The sequence below is a fragment of the Microchirus variegatus genome, assembly GCF_963457635.1.
Source record: "Microchirus variegatus genome assembly, chromosome: 5".
NCBI classification, from domain to species: Eukaryota; Metazoa; Chordata; class Actinopteri; order Pleuronectiformes; family Soleidae; genus Microchirus; species Microchirus variegatus.
This window is the reverse complement of record NC_139806.1, coordinates 22,947,782-22,969,351: the sequence shown is the minus strand read 5'-3', so window position 1 is coordinate 22,969,351 and position 21,570 is coordinate 22,947,782. Positions and strand designations below refer to the sequence as shown.

Genomic DNA, 21,570 nt, shown 5'->3' with positions numbered 1-21,570 from the left:
ACCGAGATTACATTCACACCTATGCAAACGAACCGAACCACAGCTTTTGGTGCGCACCAAATGCTGGAGGTGTGAAAGCACCCTTACACGCTACTTGTAAAACATGTGATGTGACATTGGATTAAGTTCCCAACCCTGTAAAGCAGTGAGCGTGGCAGACGAGTCACATGCACACTATGGGAAATGTTTGGTTAGACACATGAGTACTAACCTTTGGCTCTCTGGCTGCTGGGTACTAAACATCATACAGAAAAACAAGCAGTTGCGTGATGAAGAGACCTTTCAGCACCTTTCAAGCAGTCAAGTTTCATTTAGCATAAAGGTATTTTTTTCCCTCAACATCAGAACTTTTTATCATCAACACAAGTCAAATCAGTTGATTGCAGACCCCGTCGCTTCATGCAGTTTTAGCCTCCCCCTCTGTAGAAATAATCATTCTGTGGACAAACGGCAGTGAGCAATATATGACCGTTTTTGTTTTTTTTCATGATTGAAGAATTTTCCTTTTTTTCACACATGATACAATGTTCCTGCGCAAAGTGGATATGCGCACATACTGGAAGCATAATGTTGCTGAGAACATGCAAGTTGTTTAGTATAACGCAGAGCAAATAGTGATGTTTCCCGATGTCACTGTCTCCTTCTTCCTCTCAAAACATCATCTGTCACTCAGATTTGCATCTTCAAGCACGGGACTCTTTCTTTGAGTGTGGCTTATTTCCCAGCAGGGCATCAATCTCAGTAATGGTTTGTGGGGTCATTTGGGATAAAATCTGCAAGGAAAGGGACAGCAATCAGTTAAAATGCTAAATATGCTCGGAAGTGTAACACCCATACTACTATGTTTTAATTTGAAAAGAGGGTTTGTTGAAGTTGATGCAAGTCCAGGCAAAGTGGCAACCAGTTGTGACTCACAAATAAGAATCTGAACCCCTTTTTGAAGCCTCCAGAATCCCTGAATTCGCTGGCGCCAACACCAACTGACTGGTGTCCACTGGTACAGTATGTGCTGTACCGTATCATCTATTTTCCTCTAAATGGGAACATCAATCCTTCCATTTTCAGGTTGCCATAGGGTCAGCATGTAGAGGCAGACAACCATTTACGCCAATCCATCACAGCGCCACATAAACAACCACCCACTCTCACAATCACACCTATGGAGAATTTAGAGTGTCCAATTTACCTAATCCCCATATTGCACGTTTTTGGACTGTGGGAGGAGAAACGCACAAGACAACATGCAAACTTGAATGATAACATAATTTAAAAAATAATTAAAAAAATAACAAAGACCATTAACTCCTTGAGAAAATATTTACTGAAGTTGTAAATCAAGAGAGAAGTCTACTCGTTTTGCCATAGACTTCCGTTCACGTAGAATTTTCAACTGGAGTCGCCCCCTGGTAGCTGATTTTATGCAATTTAAACAAAAACTTAGTAGTATGGATGTCAACATTATCACATTTACTGGTTTACACTGCTTTAGTTCAGTCTGTCTACCAACATTTCTAATGTGCAGAAAAATATTGAAATATATATATATACCCGTAGGGCACCCAGGTTCTCAAGTAGCTGGTCTGTGTTAGAAACTCCCAGAAGTACTGAGCTGACGCCCTCACTGCGCAGACACCAGGCTGTAAAATAGAAAAACGTGAAAACTTGTACTATCCATGATAAATCAAGACATTTACGACATTCACTCATTTTTTTCGTTGCACTCTGATCACATAACAGTGTTTAAAGCTAAGGTCTATACACTCTTAGAAATAAACGTGCTAAGTAAAACCATATAAGGTTCTTCGGCTTGTCTTCATAGGAGAACCCTTTTTGGCTTCAGGTAGAACCTTTTTATAAAGGTTCCACCAGGTTACCTTTTGGAGGGTTCCACCAAGAAAGCCTTCAAAACCCCTTATTCAGGAAAAGGGTTTTAAAGGGTTCTCTGGATCAAACTGGTTCTTACTGGAACCATTTATGTTACCAAGAACCATTGAAAAACCTTTTATTCAGGAAAGGGTTTTTCAGAAGCAAACGCTTCCAGGTAGAACCTCAGCCCTTGTAGAAGAACCATTTTGGAACCCTTATTTCTAAAAGTGTATGCTGTTCAGATTAAAAAGCACATGGAGGGAAACGCATAATGCAAGGCTCTATCCCTTCATTTTGATTTGATGTATATTAGAAATAAGTTTACCAATATATGGTTTGTGCACTTTTCGGCTCGACTCGACTCATTTGTTTTTCTTTTCCATTAATGAAAGTACCTGGTACTTGGGGCTTTTAGGGTTTTGGTTTCTCCTCTGCGAGGTACCAGTCTAGCTGAGCCGATACTAAAATGTGACATCGACAGACTGCCGGCCACTGATTGGTCAGAGTGTGTTGTAACTGGAAGAGTCAAGAGCGCCACGTCCGACACAAGAATCAAACTGAACAATGCTGAAAACATGCGTTAATCTCCAACATTTAACAAGGACATTTCTAAAATCTCAATATATTAGCAGAGTCTGGTGTATTTAGTGACAGCAGTGCCGATCGTGAGCAACCCATTCAGCTGTTCTCTTCAGCGACTGTGTCAGATGGAGTGTGTGCTCCAGTCATGCAGGAAGTACTGAACTAATCGTTTTAATTCACCGATTCTGATGAGTCAGTACACCAAGAACTGCTTTGCTCGTCACTAGTTTGTGTGTTTGTGTCGTAGTGCAGCCGTGCTGTGACGACCCCGCCCATGTTGAGGAGATTACTATACTAATGGAAAACGACCTGATACCAAACCGAGTCGAGTGGAGCCAAATAGTGCTAGTAACTGTAAAATGGAAGTGTCCACACACATCACGATTATAAAACACAGTAAAAATACATGCTCACTGTATGATCATGTAAATAACCCTGTGTCATACCTATGGCTAACTGTGCAGCAGTGCAGCCCAGTCTGTCTGCCAGTAGATGGAGTTCCTTGATTTTGGCAAGCTGTCTGCGGCCCTCCTCACTGTTCACTCGCTCCTTCAGCCACTGGTATCCCTTCACAAGCAACACAATAGAGAAAAAGCATTAATATTGGGGACTTGCAGTCCTTCTATACTGATTTCACACTAAAATAGCTCACTGATCAAACAGATGCTGATTTTTTTTTTAAAGAATCCCATGGGGAGACCGACTCAAACTGACCTTCATTGCTGCTCTGGAGCACTCGGGTACTCCATCACTGTATTTCCCTGTGATTAATCCACATGCAAGTGGAGACCACGTCATTGCGCCGACACCTAAAAGAGTATAATAAGTGCAGACATTTAAGAAAAAATGTCATAGCTCAATAGATAAATAATTGAGCTGTGAAACTGTGCATATCACACCAATCTTATGGTAGAGCTCAGGAAGTTGCACCTCGACTTTATCCCTCTGGAAATAGTGATACTCTGCCTGCTCACACACAGGTGGGATCAGGTTGAACTGGCGTGCAACTGAGTACGCCTCCTGGTGGCAAGCACATAAACAAAACACCACGGTTACCACTCATTACTTTTGCTATAAACTTTGTTTAGAATGTGAGATGAATATTTACCATGATTTCCATGGCACTCCAGCGTGAGGTTCCCCAGTACATGGCCATTCCCTGGTTAATTACAAAGGTCATAGCTCGTACAATCTCTGGAGATCAAATCACAGTACATAACATCGTTATTCAAATGAGTCTAATGGATCTCAGCAAGCAAGAATAATCATGTATCTGTAACTGACCTTCCATTGGACTGTTGACATCATTTCTGTTGGCAAAAACAATGTCCACATAATCTAACTGGAGTCTTGATAAGGATCCTCTTAAACCTGTCGTGAACAACGGTCAATTATTGATCATTCATAGGTGCAGTACCTAAGTTATCAGATAATTCACGTTTTTTTTGTGTGTTGTGTTGCCACTTTATTGCGAGTCGTTTGTACCTAATAAACTGGCCAGTTAGTGTGTTTTCAGCACATTTGATAGATAGATAGATAGATAGATAGATAGATAGATAGATAGATAGATAGATAGATAGATAGATAGATAGATAGATAGATAGATAGATAGATAGTAAAACCATGAATCATTACCTTCAATGATGTGCTTTCTGGAGAGTCCTCTCTCTGTCTCTGCTCTGTGAAGTGAAGAAAATGCACATTATTGACGTTCTCGTGAAATGATAAAAGCAAATGAGGGTTTTGAATGTGAAAAAAACAAAACAAAAAACAAGTTAATTGTCTATTAGTGTTGCACTTACTGGCCTCCCCAATAGATTTTTGTTGTGATGACAAAACTTGAACGCCTGGCAAGCACAAAAGAGTTAGGAGCACAGTTTTAATAAGAACATACTGTAGCATGTGAGTAGGAAAGTCAATCTTTTATATTATTGTTTATTTTTTACTATGTATGGTGCCATTTTTCATTCAAAATCTATATTTTTTTCAATATTTCCAGTATCCACAAAGCAATCAAATTGCAGTGACAAGGTGCAAAAGCCTGATTACAGATTTGATTTGTATTTATTGATTTGTTTTCTCTAGAATAAAAACATCTTAAGCATGTAGGGGCAAGTCAGCCACAACGTAGCAGTTTGGTAAAAATCTTTTTTTTTGTTTATGTGAGGCTAAAGGTTTGTCTAAAAAGTGTACATTTCCATTTGATATAATTGAGCAATGATAATAACAACAAACGGAAATGCTGTGCACTTCACAAAAGGAGGATTCGTTGAGGATTAATGAGCTTTCAAAGATTACGCTATACGAATAATCTCAAATGAAGCTACCCACATGCATGTGCGTCACTTGGAATAAAAAAAAGTAATAATACCTCCATCCTTTCTTCTTGATAATGATCCCTAGAGTAATTTCCGCTCTGTGAAAAAACACATTATTGATTGTGATAGGTTGGTGCTACACAACAAGACTCTGCAAACATATCATGTTCAATGACATCAACATTTTATTGTTGCCTGTATACAGTCTAATAATATTAAGACCCATTTTTGCCAAATTTCGACTTGATTTTACAGGTTCTATGCCTGATTTGAATCCGCTTTGACATTTTTGATGACCCATCTTGTACTCTGAGGTAGGGATGGTAATCAGTATTGGTCTGTATCGGTATAGTCCGATACTGGAACAAAATCACGCGAATCGGATTTCAGACAGATAAAAATGTAAAATCTATTTATATTAAAATCTATTAAATTTAATCTATATTTGTTACAAATTTGGAGAATTATGTCTTTGAAATGACTCCGCACAAATGTATTGTTCACAGCTTCATAGTTCATAAATGGTCTAAAATGACTGCATTGGAATCATATCGGTATCAGTTGATACTTGAGTTTGTGATATCGGCATTGGTATCGGACACACAAAAAGTGGTATCATCCCATCCCTACTCAGAGGCATATACACTGTTAGAAATAAAAGTGCTAAGTAGAACCATATAAGGTTCTTCAGCTTGTCCTCATAGGAGAACCCTTTTTGGTTCAAGGTTCCACCTGGAACGCTTAGAGTTACCAAGAATCCTTTTAAAAACCCTTTACTCAGGAAAACCCTTTTGAGAAAGGGTTTTTCAGAAGCAAATGGTTCGATCCATTTTCTACCGCTTTAGATGTAGACTATACTGTTTCCTGTTATAGCACTAATAAATGCCGCCTGCAAAACGGTTATAAGTTATTTTCACCTGATAACATCACTCAAATCAAATCAAGTCCCACTTCATTCCCCATGTGTCTGTGCATACGAGTTCAAACATATATGGCCTCACTCCACAAATGTCCTCCTCTTCCTCAGAAACATCACTTTCAGCTTCCTTAACAGAGCAGATATAGTGGTGGCAAGACATCCTCCACACAAGCGAGTATGTAGGCTTTATTTTGAACGTGTGAACCTAATGGAATATAGAGAGTAGGCTGTCTGCACATTTATCTGTCTTCATGCTTGCAGCTATTGGTTACTCTAAACACCAATCAATACGATGACAACATCTTTACTCACAGCTTACTGAAATAATAGTGAGCGTCATGCCATGAGGACTTCTGAGAAATTTGAATGCGCTCTGCGTTTTTGTTCATGTGTTGCGATTAATGAAGCACGAGTACTGATATGGAAAAAAAAATGCAAGTAGAAGAAAAGTGTATGATTTAATTGGTGCTAAGAGGAGATGAAGTCTGACCTTCCAGAGGCGTACACCTCCGCCGTGTCAAAAAGGTTCACTCCGTTCTCATAAGCTATGGTCATCAGGTTCTCAGCCATCTGAGGGAATAAAAAAAATGAGACTGAGAGAGGGAGGCCATGGATAAATTCCAATTACTCAGAGGTCGCCCATGAAGGGCACTATGCAGAGACGATAATACTTTAGAGATACAGACATTATCTCATCAAGCTACTGGAGTTTCAAGGTCTGAGGCACTTTCCACTTCCTATAATTGTAAAACTGACATTTGCATTTGCAGTGCCTGCTATTTTCCTCAAAAGCAACAAGAGTGACAACAGAGAGAGACGGGAGCTCTCACCTCATCAGAGATCTGTGATCCAAATGTCACCCAGGTGCCTGAGCAAGAAGAGACACAGAGAAACGTTTGTTTTGAAACAGAGGTTGAAACAGAGATGCACACTTTCCTGCCTTCAAAACAACTCACCTAACCCGAGGCAGGAAACTCGTAGGCCTGATTTCCCCAGGTTTCTGAAGGGGAGAAGACACACAAGCTGTGAGTTTCAGAAATAAACAGTGGAAAAAAGGCAGTGATGTGAGGGCATTTAGAATACATATGCACATACTTCAATCACAGTAAGTGGCAAGCAAAGGGGGAAAATAGTCCTTATGATTAGAATTGATTTCCTGATCCTCGGTGAAGCCAAGGAACGTACAATTTGCTCTACTTGTAGTGGGTACTATGTGTATGTATATATCAAGGGTATATTGTATTATACACTGTAAGATACACTAAAATGTTGGTATATTTCATGCCTAATTACTGTTTATTTTCTTTGAATATCCATATTGAATTAAAGCTATAAGCAGCGTTGTGTGGGCCCTGGTGCTATGCCCTTGACTCAGTTTTAATGTGCTAATGTTTTATGGATGGTTCTCTTGTGTGACGTTTCCAGCAGATTGGTCAATTTACGACAAAGTTAAAGGCAACTTCCTGTTTTGTGGCCAAATGGCAACTAAATCCAAAATGGCTGACTTCCTTTTGGGTCAAGTTCATGTTTGTCGACTGTTCAGGGTCGGACTCTTGGGTCGAGCATGAAGTTTCGAGTAGATCGTACAAAGTTGCCGCCACGACCTGGTTGCAGGTGCAACATTTGTATGTTGTTCAGGTCGCGTCCCACGCTGCTTTTATTTGTGTTGTGAAGTGTGTCTAGTACAAATTAACACAATTTTTATGTTGCTACGATTACGTTACAAAGCGTGCAAATCGCTAAGATGGGACACCAACTTTGAAATGGCCGACTTCCTGTTCAGTTGAGGCCATGATGGCAATAGACTATTTAGTTTGTCTTGGGCTGTGACATGTTTCCACCAGGTTTTGTGGAATTTGGTGCAACTTAGTTTCTGCTTTATCCTGCTGGGTTTCACCTTTGGGGGCGCTACTGAGCCATTTTGCACCACTTTTACGCATTAGCCTTCTTTTATATATATATAAAAATGTTTTGTCCATTTTCGTTCATTTTCACCAACATTTAGTATGTCGAAAATGTGATCCAAATCACTAGTTGGGAGCAGGCATTTGACTCTGTACCCCTTCTTCCACTCTTCTCACTTGACAAAGACAACTGTAGATACTAGTGATATTTTTACTGTGCGTTTTTATTACACTATTTTGGGGGTAAAATTGCAACAAATCTCCAATAAATAAATTGTATTGTCACCCTTGTATCTGAATATATATATTGTATCACCAGATTATTGCTAATACACAGCCCAACTTACATCTATTGTCTTGTAATGCATGGATTGGCTTTCATCTATCTTAGATATTATTTTCCATGCAAAAATCAAAATCCTCTAAAATATGACACATTTTTGAAGATGAAACAGGATGTAGTTTCAAAATATGCTCCATCTTATAGTATGAACATGCTGCATGCCTGTCAGTGCTGCAGGAAAAAAATACTACACTAAGTACACTAGGGGTCACGGTAGCTCAGTGGTTCCAGTTGAGTCGTCTCCCAACTGGAAGGTTGTGGGTTTGATTCCCAGCTCCATTCTAGTCTACATGCTGATGTGTCCGATGTTGCAGGGCATTGAACCCCACGTTGCTAAAGTGAATGACAAGTCAAATTGACTCTACTACTTGGCACGTCACTAGAGTCTCCGGGAAATCACAACACGACCTACTGGAAGCAGCCCAGCATACGGTTGCTAGGCGGAAGTTCCATTGTGCCTGTAGCCTTTATTGTAGTGTAAAACAGCTTTGAGAGGTCATTGATGTGGGGAAAAGTATTTGCAAATGTACTATTATTTGTTTTTAACTTGTACTTTTTTCCTGTTCTTTAATCGTGAATGTTATTCAAAGTATTTAGATACAGTGCAAAAGATTATTTTACTCCGTGTGTTGGTTTTCTCCAGGTTCTCCGATTTCCTCCCACTTTCCAAAAACATGCAGATTTAGGTATTAGGTAAATTGGACATTCTAAATTTTTACCGTTGTTGTGAATGTTAAAGTTGTTTATTGTCTCTGTCTGTGTCATGGACTGGCGACCTGTCCAGGGTGTACCCTGCCTGTCAGCTGGGATTTGCACCAGCAACCCTCATGTGGAGAATAAAGCAGTAGAAGATATTCACTGTAATATGACATAATAGCACTATGTTTCTGTATGAAGTCTTTCTCAACTGTGGTTAAATTGCGTTCAGTGTCTAATTCTTTCTGAACAGTTGACCTTTTATTCCTCATATGTGAACCAGATCAGTGTATTATTCTCGGCAGGTGAAACAGTCAGAGGGAAGAGAGCTCATCTCAAAGCTTCTTTGCTCCGTACAGTCAATGTGTTCCATAAGCTGAAGAGGAGTCCATTACCCGTCGCGCCACTTTCGATTACCGCGGTGTGGCTGCATTTGTGACGGCTGAGCAGCGAGAGGCAGAGGGCTGCATTTCTGACCACAGGAGCGTCTACAGTCTACTGAAAATGACGTGGTGCTTCATGCTTGCTCTCCTCCTCCATGTGTGCTCTCCCCCATTCCAATTAGCTGGAGAGGCAGCAGAACTGCAGTGCAACTCGCTGCTTGCAGTCTTTTCATCTTCAGCACCTCGCCCCTCTCTGCCTGCCTGCCTGCCTGCATCCACCACAAACAGCAAATGCAAAAAGACAGACTGTCAGAGCATTTAGGCTCAGTCCAATCCAACAAGTCCTGCTTTTATTTTCTCTGGTCTATTTTTAAATCCTGACCTTAAGCTATTTTTAGTTCTCTGCATATGTAAGCATTTGTGACGCTCTCTTGTGTGTGTGTGTGTGTGTGTGTGTGTGTGTAGTGTGTGCGTAGGAGTACATGGGTGTGAATCACATTCCGTCAAAATAGCACACACAGGTCAATGGTCAGATATTCTATATAAAGGGAACAAAGAGTCAGTGGGGTTTTGATGTAGCTGGTTCTTTGCTCGTGTTCACCAATGACAGCTCTGACAGTCACTTTGAACACTGGTAGTAAATATAAATGAGGCACATGGGAGAAAACAGACTTCAGAGATTTTCTCTGAAGCTTATTCTCCCATGCCGTTGTTTTTGTGGCACTCGTCAAATTTGTCAAATTATACCTTTGTGCCTTAAATCCACCTGGAGGAAGTTAATAAAATATTACCTGCTAGTTGGAAAAACAAGCGCAGTCAGAGAGATCCATGCCTTTAAAAAGCTTGAGATTAATTTAAAGGTCCATTTTGCCATATCAGAAGGTTTTCTTATCTATAAGTATACTTGTATATGTGTGTAATCACTTAACCCTTTAAGGCACACACCAAGAAAAAAACATTTTATTTTATTTACTTACGATAACAATAACGAAAATCAATATATATATATATATACATATACATATATTATTTTTTAAATTAGATCCTACAGTATTTCAGATACAGGCCTCTACCAAACGGTTGGGACGTCTGTTCATAATAAACCTGGTTTGCATAATTCATAAAGTACAACAGCAAGTCACATTAAGTGTTAGTGAGTTCAGCTTGATGCATTTTTCAATGAGATATAGTGACTTAAAGTGTGCTCGACCAAATGGTTGAGTAGTACCTTAAAGGGTTAAAATAAAGGTTCAAACAAGTGCCTGGCTTTATAGAGGCTGCTATCTCGTGTTTTTTCAGTCTAAAAGAGCCAATATGTGCGTTGCTGAAGCAGAAGCTTTGTATGTCAACATCAAATAATAGCCTGAGCCTAAATCTTGTGCTGGCAATGCAAAAAAAAAAATGCATTACATTAACAGTCTATTGGTCAGAGGTCTCAAACATGCAGCCCTCCAATTGATTTCATGAGGTCCACCACTTAATATCAAGTTATAATTAGTTATTTCTGTGGATGTTTTTTTATTTATAGACTCTTTTTATTCTATTCATTATCGTGATTGAATACCCCAGTTGCTTTTTCCTAAAATGTTCTGACCAAGTGAGACCCCTGCTATAGATCACCCTGGCAACAATAATCCACCTTCTTTTTTGTTTCCAAAGTAAAGACACAGCAGGGATGAAAACAACAGAGAGTTTATGTGTGAGAGAAATACAATAACGTGAGTCAGCATTATACAAATATCAAGCATCCATCCGACAACTGCATCATTACTGATACATCCTGTTTCGGTGATGGGCTTTTTAAAGATGGAAAAGAAAACAGACAACATGTTTGCTTTATACTTTTTGTGCCACATTTTTTTTTATGGAGGAACGTCACTGTTTCTGTGTGTGACAACTGAACCCCCTCCCTGTTCTCTCTCAAATCCAGCTCTCTCTGCAGTGCTGCAGTCTGCTAAATTACTATCAGTGAGTCTGAGGAAACACATGCTCTCTCTTTCCTCTTACTATCTCCCCCGTGACAGGCTTCCCCTCCCTCTGTCTCCCTGTCTCTCTCACACACAGACACTCTGACACTCCATCTGACATGGATTTGGTGCACGTTAAATGCACAGATTGATGAGATCTACGGTGCGCGGGGGTCAGCGCGGTGGCTTTTTTGCGAGAACGTTCACGCTTGACGGGGCATTACACTGGAGCAGGGGGCACAGATCTACATACTGTCACACATGAACGCGCACATGAGGAGGGCACACGGAAACACAGATGCTTCTCTGTAGCCCTTAATAAATAGGCCCTGCTATGTTTCCCTCATCTATTTATTCTCCCACCATAAATCACCCACTCCAAACAAGGCGATTATAAGGACCATACATTTCATCCGTAATTAATGGAGGAGAGAAAGGAGGCGCACAGGTGCTCTGTCACGGTGTAGTCAGCATTTTAACCTGTGCTGACATTTACAGTTAGTTTTCACCTGAGACGCGAGGAAGACACTCCATGCAGATGGTTCCGGGTTTGTTTTTTTTCCTGCAGTTGTCGTAAAATGCCACACACATGCTGAGCAGGCTCCTCTCCAGAGGGAAGTGCACCTAGATATTAATAACACATCAGTGTGTGACATCAGAGCGTGCGTCTGTGTGTGTTTTGCCTGCATGCATGTGCTATAAATGCATTTTAGGAGCCGAAACTTCATTTTGGACTCTCTTTAATTAACACGGAAAACAATTTTTCGCGGTTTTAATGGGTCAGTTCTCTCTCAAGTATTTGGCCACGCAGCGATGTCTACCCTGACCACAAAAAAAGTAATTCTGGCAGTGTGCTAATTCCTATCTCTGCTAATGTTACACGATGCTTTTAATTCAACTGTTAGGAAAGTAGGGCTGTCCTAATTACAACATGCCCAAGCTGTGAGTGCAGCAATTGGAATAAACTCAGATGCTATCCTCCATTTTTGTGACATGGCGCTGTGCTTCAATATCATCCTAAATTGGATTTTAATCAAACGTATACAGTAGCATAAAATAAAAAGTGAGACTTTTAGGGCTTTAGGGGATGCAGAGCTTTAATATTTTGGGGCAGATCCTGTGCATACTTTCACAGTCAGTGCTTCTTATGTAAAGGCATGTACTAATGACATTGACGCTGCCAGAAGACAATATCAGGCTTTGACATTGATTCACTGCTCTTTTCAGAGCATCAGGCATCCATCCACAAACAAATACTGACAACTGGATGCCTCGTCGAACACCACTGCCTCGACAATTCTCCATCTGCTAAATGCATTTTTCTGTACACTAGTATGAAATGTTCGCTCCGATGTGCAGACGCAGAAAGCGCCGGTTCATTCTAAATTCATTTTTCACTTACAATATTTATAACTATACATTAAACTGTCTGGATGCAGTCTGGTTAGGAGCCAGACTCTAGGAAAACAGCTCTGTACATTTGAAAAAAATGTATAGTATAGAGTATATAGAATGTCATATTATAGCTAGTTTCCCCCTGTCTCAATATAAATGATAATGTCAATTTAAAGCCAAATTACTTTTTATTGATAATAATAATAATATTATCACTTATCATAATCATTTTTGAGGTTTCTTTGCATCCTAGGTAATTACTGCTGGTCCCAGAATAGTGATCCTTTCACAATTATTGTCAAAAACATGCACTCCCCAATTAAACTGAACTGTACTCTCTCTGTGAACTTCCCAATGATTGGTCAGAGTCCACAGCCGAGAGTTCTCTGAGGATGTAAATGGAGCCGAGAGGAGGTGCATAAGTGCAGTTCTCTCTCAGATCATTTGATTTTCATTATGGTGAAAGGTTATTATCAAATTATTGATCAATAATGCCAGAAATATCCTGTCGACAGTAGCTTCAAATACTTCTCCATAGGATTAGACAGAAGTGAGAGTGGTAACTGTTAAAGCCACATTCATCAGACACGGTTGAATCTCTGCCACTAGGGGTCTCAGATAACAGTGTGGCATCATGGGAGTTGTTGTCTTGTGTCATTTGGTTTGCCTGTGTGTTTACACTTTATAGCAATACCTTCAATGGTGCAACGTGCTGCAAATACAACCAATACAATTAGCAAACAAAGGGTTTCATGGCGGCTTTACCCAAGAAGTTACAGCAGATAAGTGGAGGAAATGAAAAGGAAATGGTCAATTACCTGAATACAAACATGGATAGCTATGAATTAAGAGTGTTGGGAACATTTTTGGCGAATTTAGGTATATTACTTCACATGTTTGCGCAAGCAAAACATGCTTGCCATAATTATTATGCGACGGTTTGTATCGGAGCAATTCCAAAGTTTCTAAAGTTGCATGTTAACCCTCGGTCGACCACACTTTAAGTCACTATATCTCATTGAAAAATGCATCAAGCTGAACTCAACCTGAGTGAGACATCTCTACCATTACGTCTGAGCAGCAGTTTGTCTTTACAGCATTAGACTATTTTGACTAAGACTATTTTGTTGATATAATATTGTTTCAGAGGTGTTTTTGTACAGAATTATGTAACTTAATTCAACAAAAATACGTCTTATAAGGGTCAAATATTTTTTTCAAAACATGCTCTACCAAACAGTTGAGCTAATGTTAGTAAAATTGAGGGGGGGGGGTTAGTGTTGTTAAAATGATTACTTTATTGATCAAGAGATTGCACTTAATGTAACTTCTCAGAATGTTGTACTTTTATTATGAACAGACGTCTCAACCGTTTGGTAGAGGACTGTATCTGAAATATTGTAGGGTCTAATTAAAAAAAATATGTATATACATATATTGTCGTTATTGTTTTCATAAGTGAATAAAACTTGCAAAGAAATAATTTTTCCTTTACTTTTTTTTTGGTACGTACCTTAAAGGGTTAAAGCCAACATGTGGTTATTACAGTGATTTTACTCCGAAAGCCAGCAAATCAACATCTTCGTCACCAGAGAGTTGGCAAAACGCCTGTACATACAGTAGTTTCCATTTTTTAGCCCCATTTTGGACATTGATACAAAAAAATCAGACAAATGTTACTTTAATATGTTGTATACTGTTTAAATTTCAAAATTAACATGCAAAAGTTGGTGTTCATGTACAACTACAGTGTTTTTTTTAAATACAACCTTTAGTTTTTTTTCATTTTAAATTGTTAATACATTATTTTAACGTGCCGTAAGTTGTAAACAACTGCCAGATATTGAACGTTATTGTGGAGAAATGTGCAAAAGCATTTACTCATAGGGAATTTTCTTGCCATTCGATGGTTTAAATAAGCGAAACAAAAGTCCAGATGGACATTTTGAGGCTTCGGTGTTAAAGGGTTAATGCCTAAATATAAAAGATTATATTCTTAGCAAAAAGTTCCTGGTTTACAAATTGACGCCTCAGGTGCCTGTAACAGTTAGTCACTCTGGTAGTTTAATAAAACCCAATGACCATAATATTTCCGTAAACCTTGACAGGATGTTCATCAGATACCAATGATTCAATCATTACCTCCACCAGCTGTCGAGAGTTCAGCCTTTTAAAACTCACAGTTTTGAGTGTACTCTGTTAGAGAACTGAAGCCCTCGTGTTTCACTGAATGTCAGGACACTTCAGCTCCTGATCCAAACGCAAATTCAACTGAATATGAAGTGATGTTAGTGTCCTGTTGCAGGGGGTTTGTGGACATCAACTTTGTTATCTGGGTTAATGGCTAAGCTATCATTAATTCCAATGCCTCCCGTCGATAGATCGAAATTAAAGGTGCATTATGTAATAAATCTAAATCAACTGGCCATAAAATCCTCCTAATATGTCACAGAGACTCAGGAATAATGTTCATATAACAAACTGAACTCACCAACAACAACAGTACAGACAAAATATTTGCATTAAAAAAATATTTTGCAGACTGCAAATCATGTTTATGTTTTGAAATCATGTTTTGGCATGTGGCGCCACCTACCGCTGTCTACCAATCATTGCAGTCAGTAGAGTCTCAGCTGTCGAGCAACCACGGGTTGCCAGTTGCGTCAACTGGAAACTGTATTTGTTAATTAAGCTCAGCTCTTCTAAGGAACTTCTATGGCAGAGGACGAGAGGAGACCAAATTGTTCAATTTGGAGTTCACTGAGGCATTTCAAAGGATTTTGTGGCCCCAGGCAAAAGGGACATCAGCCAAACCCGACTCTGCACACATTTCTTTCTCCAGCACCTTTAGCTTTTATCGGTGGGCCATCGTTAAAGACTTTTCAACTCTGGTGTTATTGCCGTCCGGATCACAGAATTTAAGGGGTTCTCACAAAGATGTGGAAAATAATGGAATCAGCTGCTCAGTTTTCGGGCGAAGCATACACTGTATAAAAGAAATTAATAAAGCCTTCTTCTTTTGAAAAGTGAAGCCTAAGAATTACAGGTGAAGCAGTCAGCCACCAGGGGGCGACACCACCTGGCTACAAAAAACAAGAGAAATGAGCTTCTACTTTTAATTTGGTTTATAACAGCAGTTATGCATCACTTCCTGATGAGTTAATGGTCTCAATCACAAGTTTCAGGTCTTTAATAGCACGTGGTGATGTCAGTTTTGCACATTGTGTTATATGTAGAGGAGAATAGATGATAAAACACAATGAGTGGACACCAGTGTGATTAACAGATAGTACCATCCAATATCTAATATTTTGCAACCAGAGGACTATGTCCATTTTTATAAACAGTTTATGGGCTCAAGGAAATTGCCTCCTCTGCAACACAGCAGTTTAACAAGTGAGGCATGATAATGATCTTTTCTTGACAAATAAACTAAGAAGCTCATTTTGATCTGAATTTTGACAAACTAAGACATTTAATTGAAGTCATTGACACGGTCCTGAATCATTTATGTTTGCATGACTTTCCTTTAGCCTTGCATGCTCCATTCTTTCACTCATGCATGAAGACAGAGGCGGCCAGCTGTGTGCCACTCACACAAAAACCCCTGAGAAATGTTCAGCAGTGGCAAATAAATCTACAGTGGAGAGGAATCTGACCTGCTTTCCAGGTTTGATGTTGGCGGAAGGAGAGAGCGAGAGAGAGAGGACCTTGTTACCATAGAAATGGAGAATTTGCTGACACAACTTTGCCTAAGTGACTCAACAGGTCCCACCAATAAAACCACTCGAGGCTTCTTTATCCTATGTTGCGGACAATAGTGACACAAAATTCACAATAGTGGCACAATAGAGTCCAGGGAGATTAAAAATCCTTTTACAATGTTCTGTATTGGACTGCCTTGGATGCCTCTCTTTTGGATGACCACTTACAGTTAAGATTGATTGAAGATATTGAAAAGACTATCCTTGATATTTCATCCTCCATGAGCACCACAATTCCACTAATAATTGTTGACCCAGTGTAGAACCCTCTGTTTTCTCATCTAAATGGAGACAATTGCATGTCAGGACTAAATATACAAGGAAATTCTACAGGCACAAAGATGAGTGGAAAGTGTCATGTAGTGCTGGATATTGGTATTGAGAGGCTGGTGCTTATTAAATTAAAGTTGACATATTATACCCTATTTCTCCAAGTTAACCTAGTTCCCTGGTGTCCTAATGAACATGTCATGTCAAAATACCATAAGGATGAAGCACCACAGCAGTTCAATCACCCTGCCAAAACAGCCCTGTTCAGAACGCTCTGTTTAGTAGTATCTTATTAGGTCCACCTTAAAAAAAAGTCAAACGAAAGGGACAGGAAATGACATCAGCCACAGAGGCTACTGGGAGCTAACAGCAGTTAGCATTTGGAAAAGTGATCATTTGCAGGCTCTAGCAGGCACATTGCTGTCATATATATAACATGTATCCACTGGACAGATAAATCCTCTGAGGCTGGAAGTTTGTGTAGAACTCTGTGCTGCACTGTGGAGCCAAGAATAGAACTTTTCTTCCGGTTTTCAGATACCATTGCCCTCATCAGCACTCTCGTGTGTTTTACAGACAAAGTGGAGCTCCGTGAGACAACAATTCCAGGAATTCAGCGCATTGTGACGTCCCAGTGAGTGTGGAAGTCAACATTGCGTGTTTCATCTCCTGTACTTAGACTGAGGAGGACCACAAAAACATGTGAGTCATCTTTTTTCACACTTTGCCGACTGATAGGACCTCCAGAGTCCCAAATATAAGGATTTAAATGATTAAAACGTTGATTTTGCATATTAGAATTAATTGGAATGTAAATGGGGGATGAAACAGGCAGAAGAAAGGAGATGAAGCAAATGTTTTATAGATTTGGGGCACTGGGTAACAGCAGGGGATCATGGGAGTGACAACTCGCCGCAGGTACCTATTGTCTGTGACCTGCAGGTAGGTGATGCTCAGGTTAATGAGACAGCAGGGGTATTTGAAAACATGCAGTCAAACAGGGCAAACAGAGGTGACAATACTGCGACGCCATCTGGAAAACAGCATAGAGATGAGATCAAAGTTACTTGTTACTCGTGCTCTGCTGTGGTTTTCACTTGGCCTCGCTCTGTGTATTCAATCATTCAGCGTGTGGATTCACTGCTGTTTCTCCGTGGCCTCAGTGGTATTGTGTCTAAAATGGAGAACGTGTGACCACACCAACAGAATCAGCTTTGAGCCCACATCATTGCAGCGGGGACTGATAAGCGACAGCAGCGCTGGCTGATTAGGAAATGAGACAAGCAAAAACTATGCCTAGGGTGTTGCCACTGGCAACTGGTGCTGGCCATATGCTATACAGACTTATTGTTCTGCTGCACTCCCCATTAGTGACACTTTTCCAGAGACTGCAGAGCCACGAGAATAATCCAACCCGAGAAGAAACACACTATGTGTAGGAAGAGAGGAGATATCTGGGTTCCTCCTTGTGCCTCGCTCCCTTTTTAAACATCCTATTAAATGAAAACTAAATTGACTGACAAGAATGGCAGCAATTCAATCAACCTGATTAAACAGGAAAACAGGTCATTAAAATCCGCCCCGAGTTATTGAATTATACGGTCGAAATAAAGGAAACAGATGGTATGAGGGTACAACCTTAGATAGATTATGGATGGTTTAATGTTAAATACGTGCTGCATATTTATAAATGCAAACATTATTTGCCACTACTCTGTGAACGAGGCGTCCTTGTCTTCTAGCTGAAGCTCTGATCCATCAAGGTGAAGTGATTCTGTGCCAAAAACAACGACAAAACCACTGAAAAAGCTCAAATTCGTCTTTCCTATATTATGACTCTATGTTTTTTGTCCATATACAATACTCCACTGCACCATTTTATGAAAATGAAATGCTTTTAAACCTGCGTGTCCTCGGGTGATTGTAGAGAAGCTATTCTGCGAGGCAGGCTTTTTTTTTTTTATATATTAATCTGGAGTGAAGAGCAAGAGGCCAGGGCAAAATCTACATAAAACACACAAGCCTATGGCTAATGCACCTACTGTACATGCATACTGTCTGTTACAGTGTGATAACATTACGGCTGTTTGCTGTGGATTATGTAAGCGTTTTTCCATCCATCAGAGTAAGCGCTTTTATGAGTAAATGTCATAAATGTTTTTATAGTGTCAGTGAAATCACTGCTGACTGAGTTACTTTCATCTGCAGTGAATGGACACAGAGGCCGCCTCGTGCACAGGCTGAACTTGTTTTCAACTCGCGTGTCAAGAAAGTGACTGGCAGAATTAGAAATAAAGGAATCCCAACTGGTGGAGTCTCATGATGAGAAAATCCCCCCCGATCGAATCACCTGCGGCTTGTTTCTCGTGGAGAATTTGCCACTGATGCTCACCATAATCTACTGCCTCAGAGATAATCCAGAAAAGTACTTTACGAGATATTAATTGTATTAAGTCCTAAAATGGCCGTGATATATCCTCAAAGATGAAGGAGATGTGTTTAATTGAAATACTGTCTTTACTGACAATGGTACAGCCAGTTCCACCCCTCACCTAGTAATGCATGCCAACACTGTGGTCTACAGGGTCTGATATGCCAGCTTAAAGCAACTTAATGTTGAGTTTCGACCTTCAAGTAATGTCTCCAAGATGATTATGGTAGCACATCAAGTTAAAACAGGGTGAATTACACCAACTGTCAAAGCCTGAGTGGGTTCACATTGTCTGTACCAGTACTATGGACCTTCAGGTTTTGGGTCAACACCATGATGACTGAAAAAGAACTACAAAATTCTACTTTCCTGCATATGTCACTGTTGTGACGATGAGCAAAAGGTTATATTGGCTGGGCTGAAAATGCAAACTAAAGCACTATTTGTCTTCCAGATTTAGATTTCATTTATGATATCTTGAAAAATGAAAGCATTTTATTCTAAAATAATAATGTGTATACGCTGCTCTAACAGAGGCTCGTGTGTCCGGTCTGAACACGTGGATGTTTGCATCTTAGAAGTCCTGCTTTGCCGTTATCGTTGGCTTGTGGACAAAATGCACGTGTTAAAGCGGCTTATATTGTATGACAGTTGTAGCAGACGATACCATTTCCCAACTGCAGGGGGACCCAGAGAGCAAATCTTACATTGTGTTGCTTTAAAAAGCCTCACTACCCTTCTCTTAATCATGTCTCAACCAGAGGAAAGGCAAAATGAGAGTCTGTATTAGAAATGTGTTTGAAAAAGATAAGACGGCTGACGGCAGAGAGGAATTTAAAGACAGAAGCCAGCGTGGATAATCTTCCTGCACACGTAAACAATTAAACTTCAGCCTCATGTACACATTGTTGTTTATTCAACAAGATATGTTTTCACAGTTCGTAATTGTCGCCTTGTCATCGCCATCACTGTGCGATAATGATCGGCTTTAACCTTCAATCTCTGCCTGTTATTGACATGTGAAAATAATGTCAATTATTAATGTTAATGTTAACCTAGTTCCCTGGTGTCCTAATGAACATGTCTGTGAGGATAAGGATGAAGCACCACAGCAGTTCAATCACCCTGCCAAAACAGCCCTGTTCAGAACGCTCTGTTTAGTAGTATCTCTTTAGGTCCACCTTAAAAATAAACTAAAACGAAACTTAAGGGACAGGAAATGACATCAGCCACAGAGGCTACTGGGAGCTAACAGCAGTTAGCATTTGGAAAAGTGATCATTTGCAGGCTCTAGCAGGCACATTGCCGTCATATATAACATGTATCCACTGGACAGATAAATCCTCTGAGGCTGGACGTTTGTGTAGAACTCTGTGCTGCACTGTGGAGCCAAGAATAGAACTTTTCGAGGAATTTAGCGCATTGTGACGTCCCAATGATTGCAGAAGTCAACATCGCTGGTTTTATCTCCTGTACTTAGACTGAGTAGTACCACAAAAACATGAGTGAGTCATCTTTTTTCACACTTTGCTGACTGATAGGACCTCCAGAGTCCCAAATGTAAAGATTTTAATGATTAAAAAGTTGATTTTGCATAATATGTCCCCTTTAATCATTATTGTATAACATTATCTGACAATGTTTGACTTAAAAGCTGCACTCTTCAATGATCACAACCAGCTCTGATGTGAATGAACACTGTGGTACCTGAGGGTCCAGCTCCTCACCAGGCTCATGAAGACTCACCTGTACTTCATACTGGTGTGGCGCCCGATGGCCTCCTTCATGTGGGCATGGCCCTGTGGAGTCTGACGGGACCCAGGACCCTCCCTGGCCTTGACTGAGCCTTGAGAGATGTAGTTGCCGTTACTCCCTTGTCCACTACCTCCTCCTCCCCCTCTTTCGCCACCTCCACCTCTTTCGCCACCTCCACCTCCGCCTCCTCCTCCACCACCACTGCCACCACCTCCTACCCCCCCACTGCTTCCTCCAGGCGGTGGAGCTGTGCGGAGGCCACAGAGCCGGTCCTCACTGCGACTCTTGAGGTTGTGCTCGGTGCAGGCGAAGGACACCTGCATCCTGACCCTGCTATCCGGTGTCTCTTATTTTGATGGTTGGAGAGTTGGTGAGCAGGGAACCTTTATGTTTAAAGGAAGTCACGCAAACAGTGATGTCTGCAGATTGTCTACTGCTGCTTGCCACTGTTTCCCCTCCTCGATTCGTTAGCGGCAAAGCAGGGATGTTCATAGAAAAGGGCTCCGACAGGGCAGGTCAGAGATTTTTGGCAGGAGTTCAGTCTCTAACATGTCACACGCAGAGTCACCGTCTGCCCTGTCTCCTGTCTGGTGATGCAAACCTGGCAAAGACAGTCTTCTCCCTCACAAGATGCATCAGGGCTGCCCTCCAAAAAATCACCAGGAAGCTTGTAAGCTCACAGCAATCCTCCCAGACAGATTTAAGGATGTGACAGTTTTTTGGGAAGCCCCAAAACCACAGTGCAATAGATGCTTCCCCAGAGTGTCAGTCCTCCACATACATGCACAGGCTCCTATATACATGTATATATGGCTTATGTTGGGTGGTGTAAAGCACTTGCCAGCTTGCTGTCTCCTCTTCAGCTGAGGTTAGTTGTGTCGGACTTGAGCTGAGGAGAGTGTGCCGCAGCAATGACACAACCACAGCTACAGGCATCCTCGCACCTCGCGACGGAATAAGGCATTAAAAAAAAAAAA

At 40.6% G+C, this 21,570-nt stretch overlaps 1 protein-coding gene across 1 annotated transcript; it reads right to left on the bottom strand.

Moving 5' to 3' along the window:
• Positions 1–683: 683 nt before the first annotated feature.
• Positions 684–20,916, bottom strand: LOC310927784 (voltage-gated potassium channel subunit beta-2-like; the record flags this gene model as incomplete). The annotated part of the gene is made up of 14 exons (XM_083890176.1): positions 684–773; positions 1,549–1,637; positions 2,895–3,015; positions 3,163–3,257; positions 3,348–3,468; positions 3,557–3,642; positions 3,733–3,819; positions 4,084–4,127; positions 4,251–4,295; positions 4,820–4,864; positions 6,176–6,255; positions 6,516–6,553; positions 6,642–6,685; positions 20,585–20,916. The coding sequence occupies 14 exons, from the start codon at positions 20,914–20,916 to the stop codon at positions 684–686; spliced, it is 1,317 nt and encodes a 438-aa protein (XP_083746302.1).
• Positions 20,917–21,570: the final 654 nt, after the last annotated feature.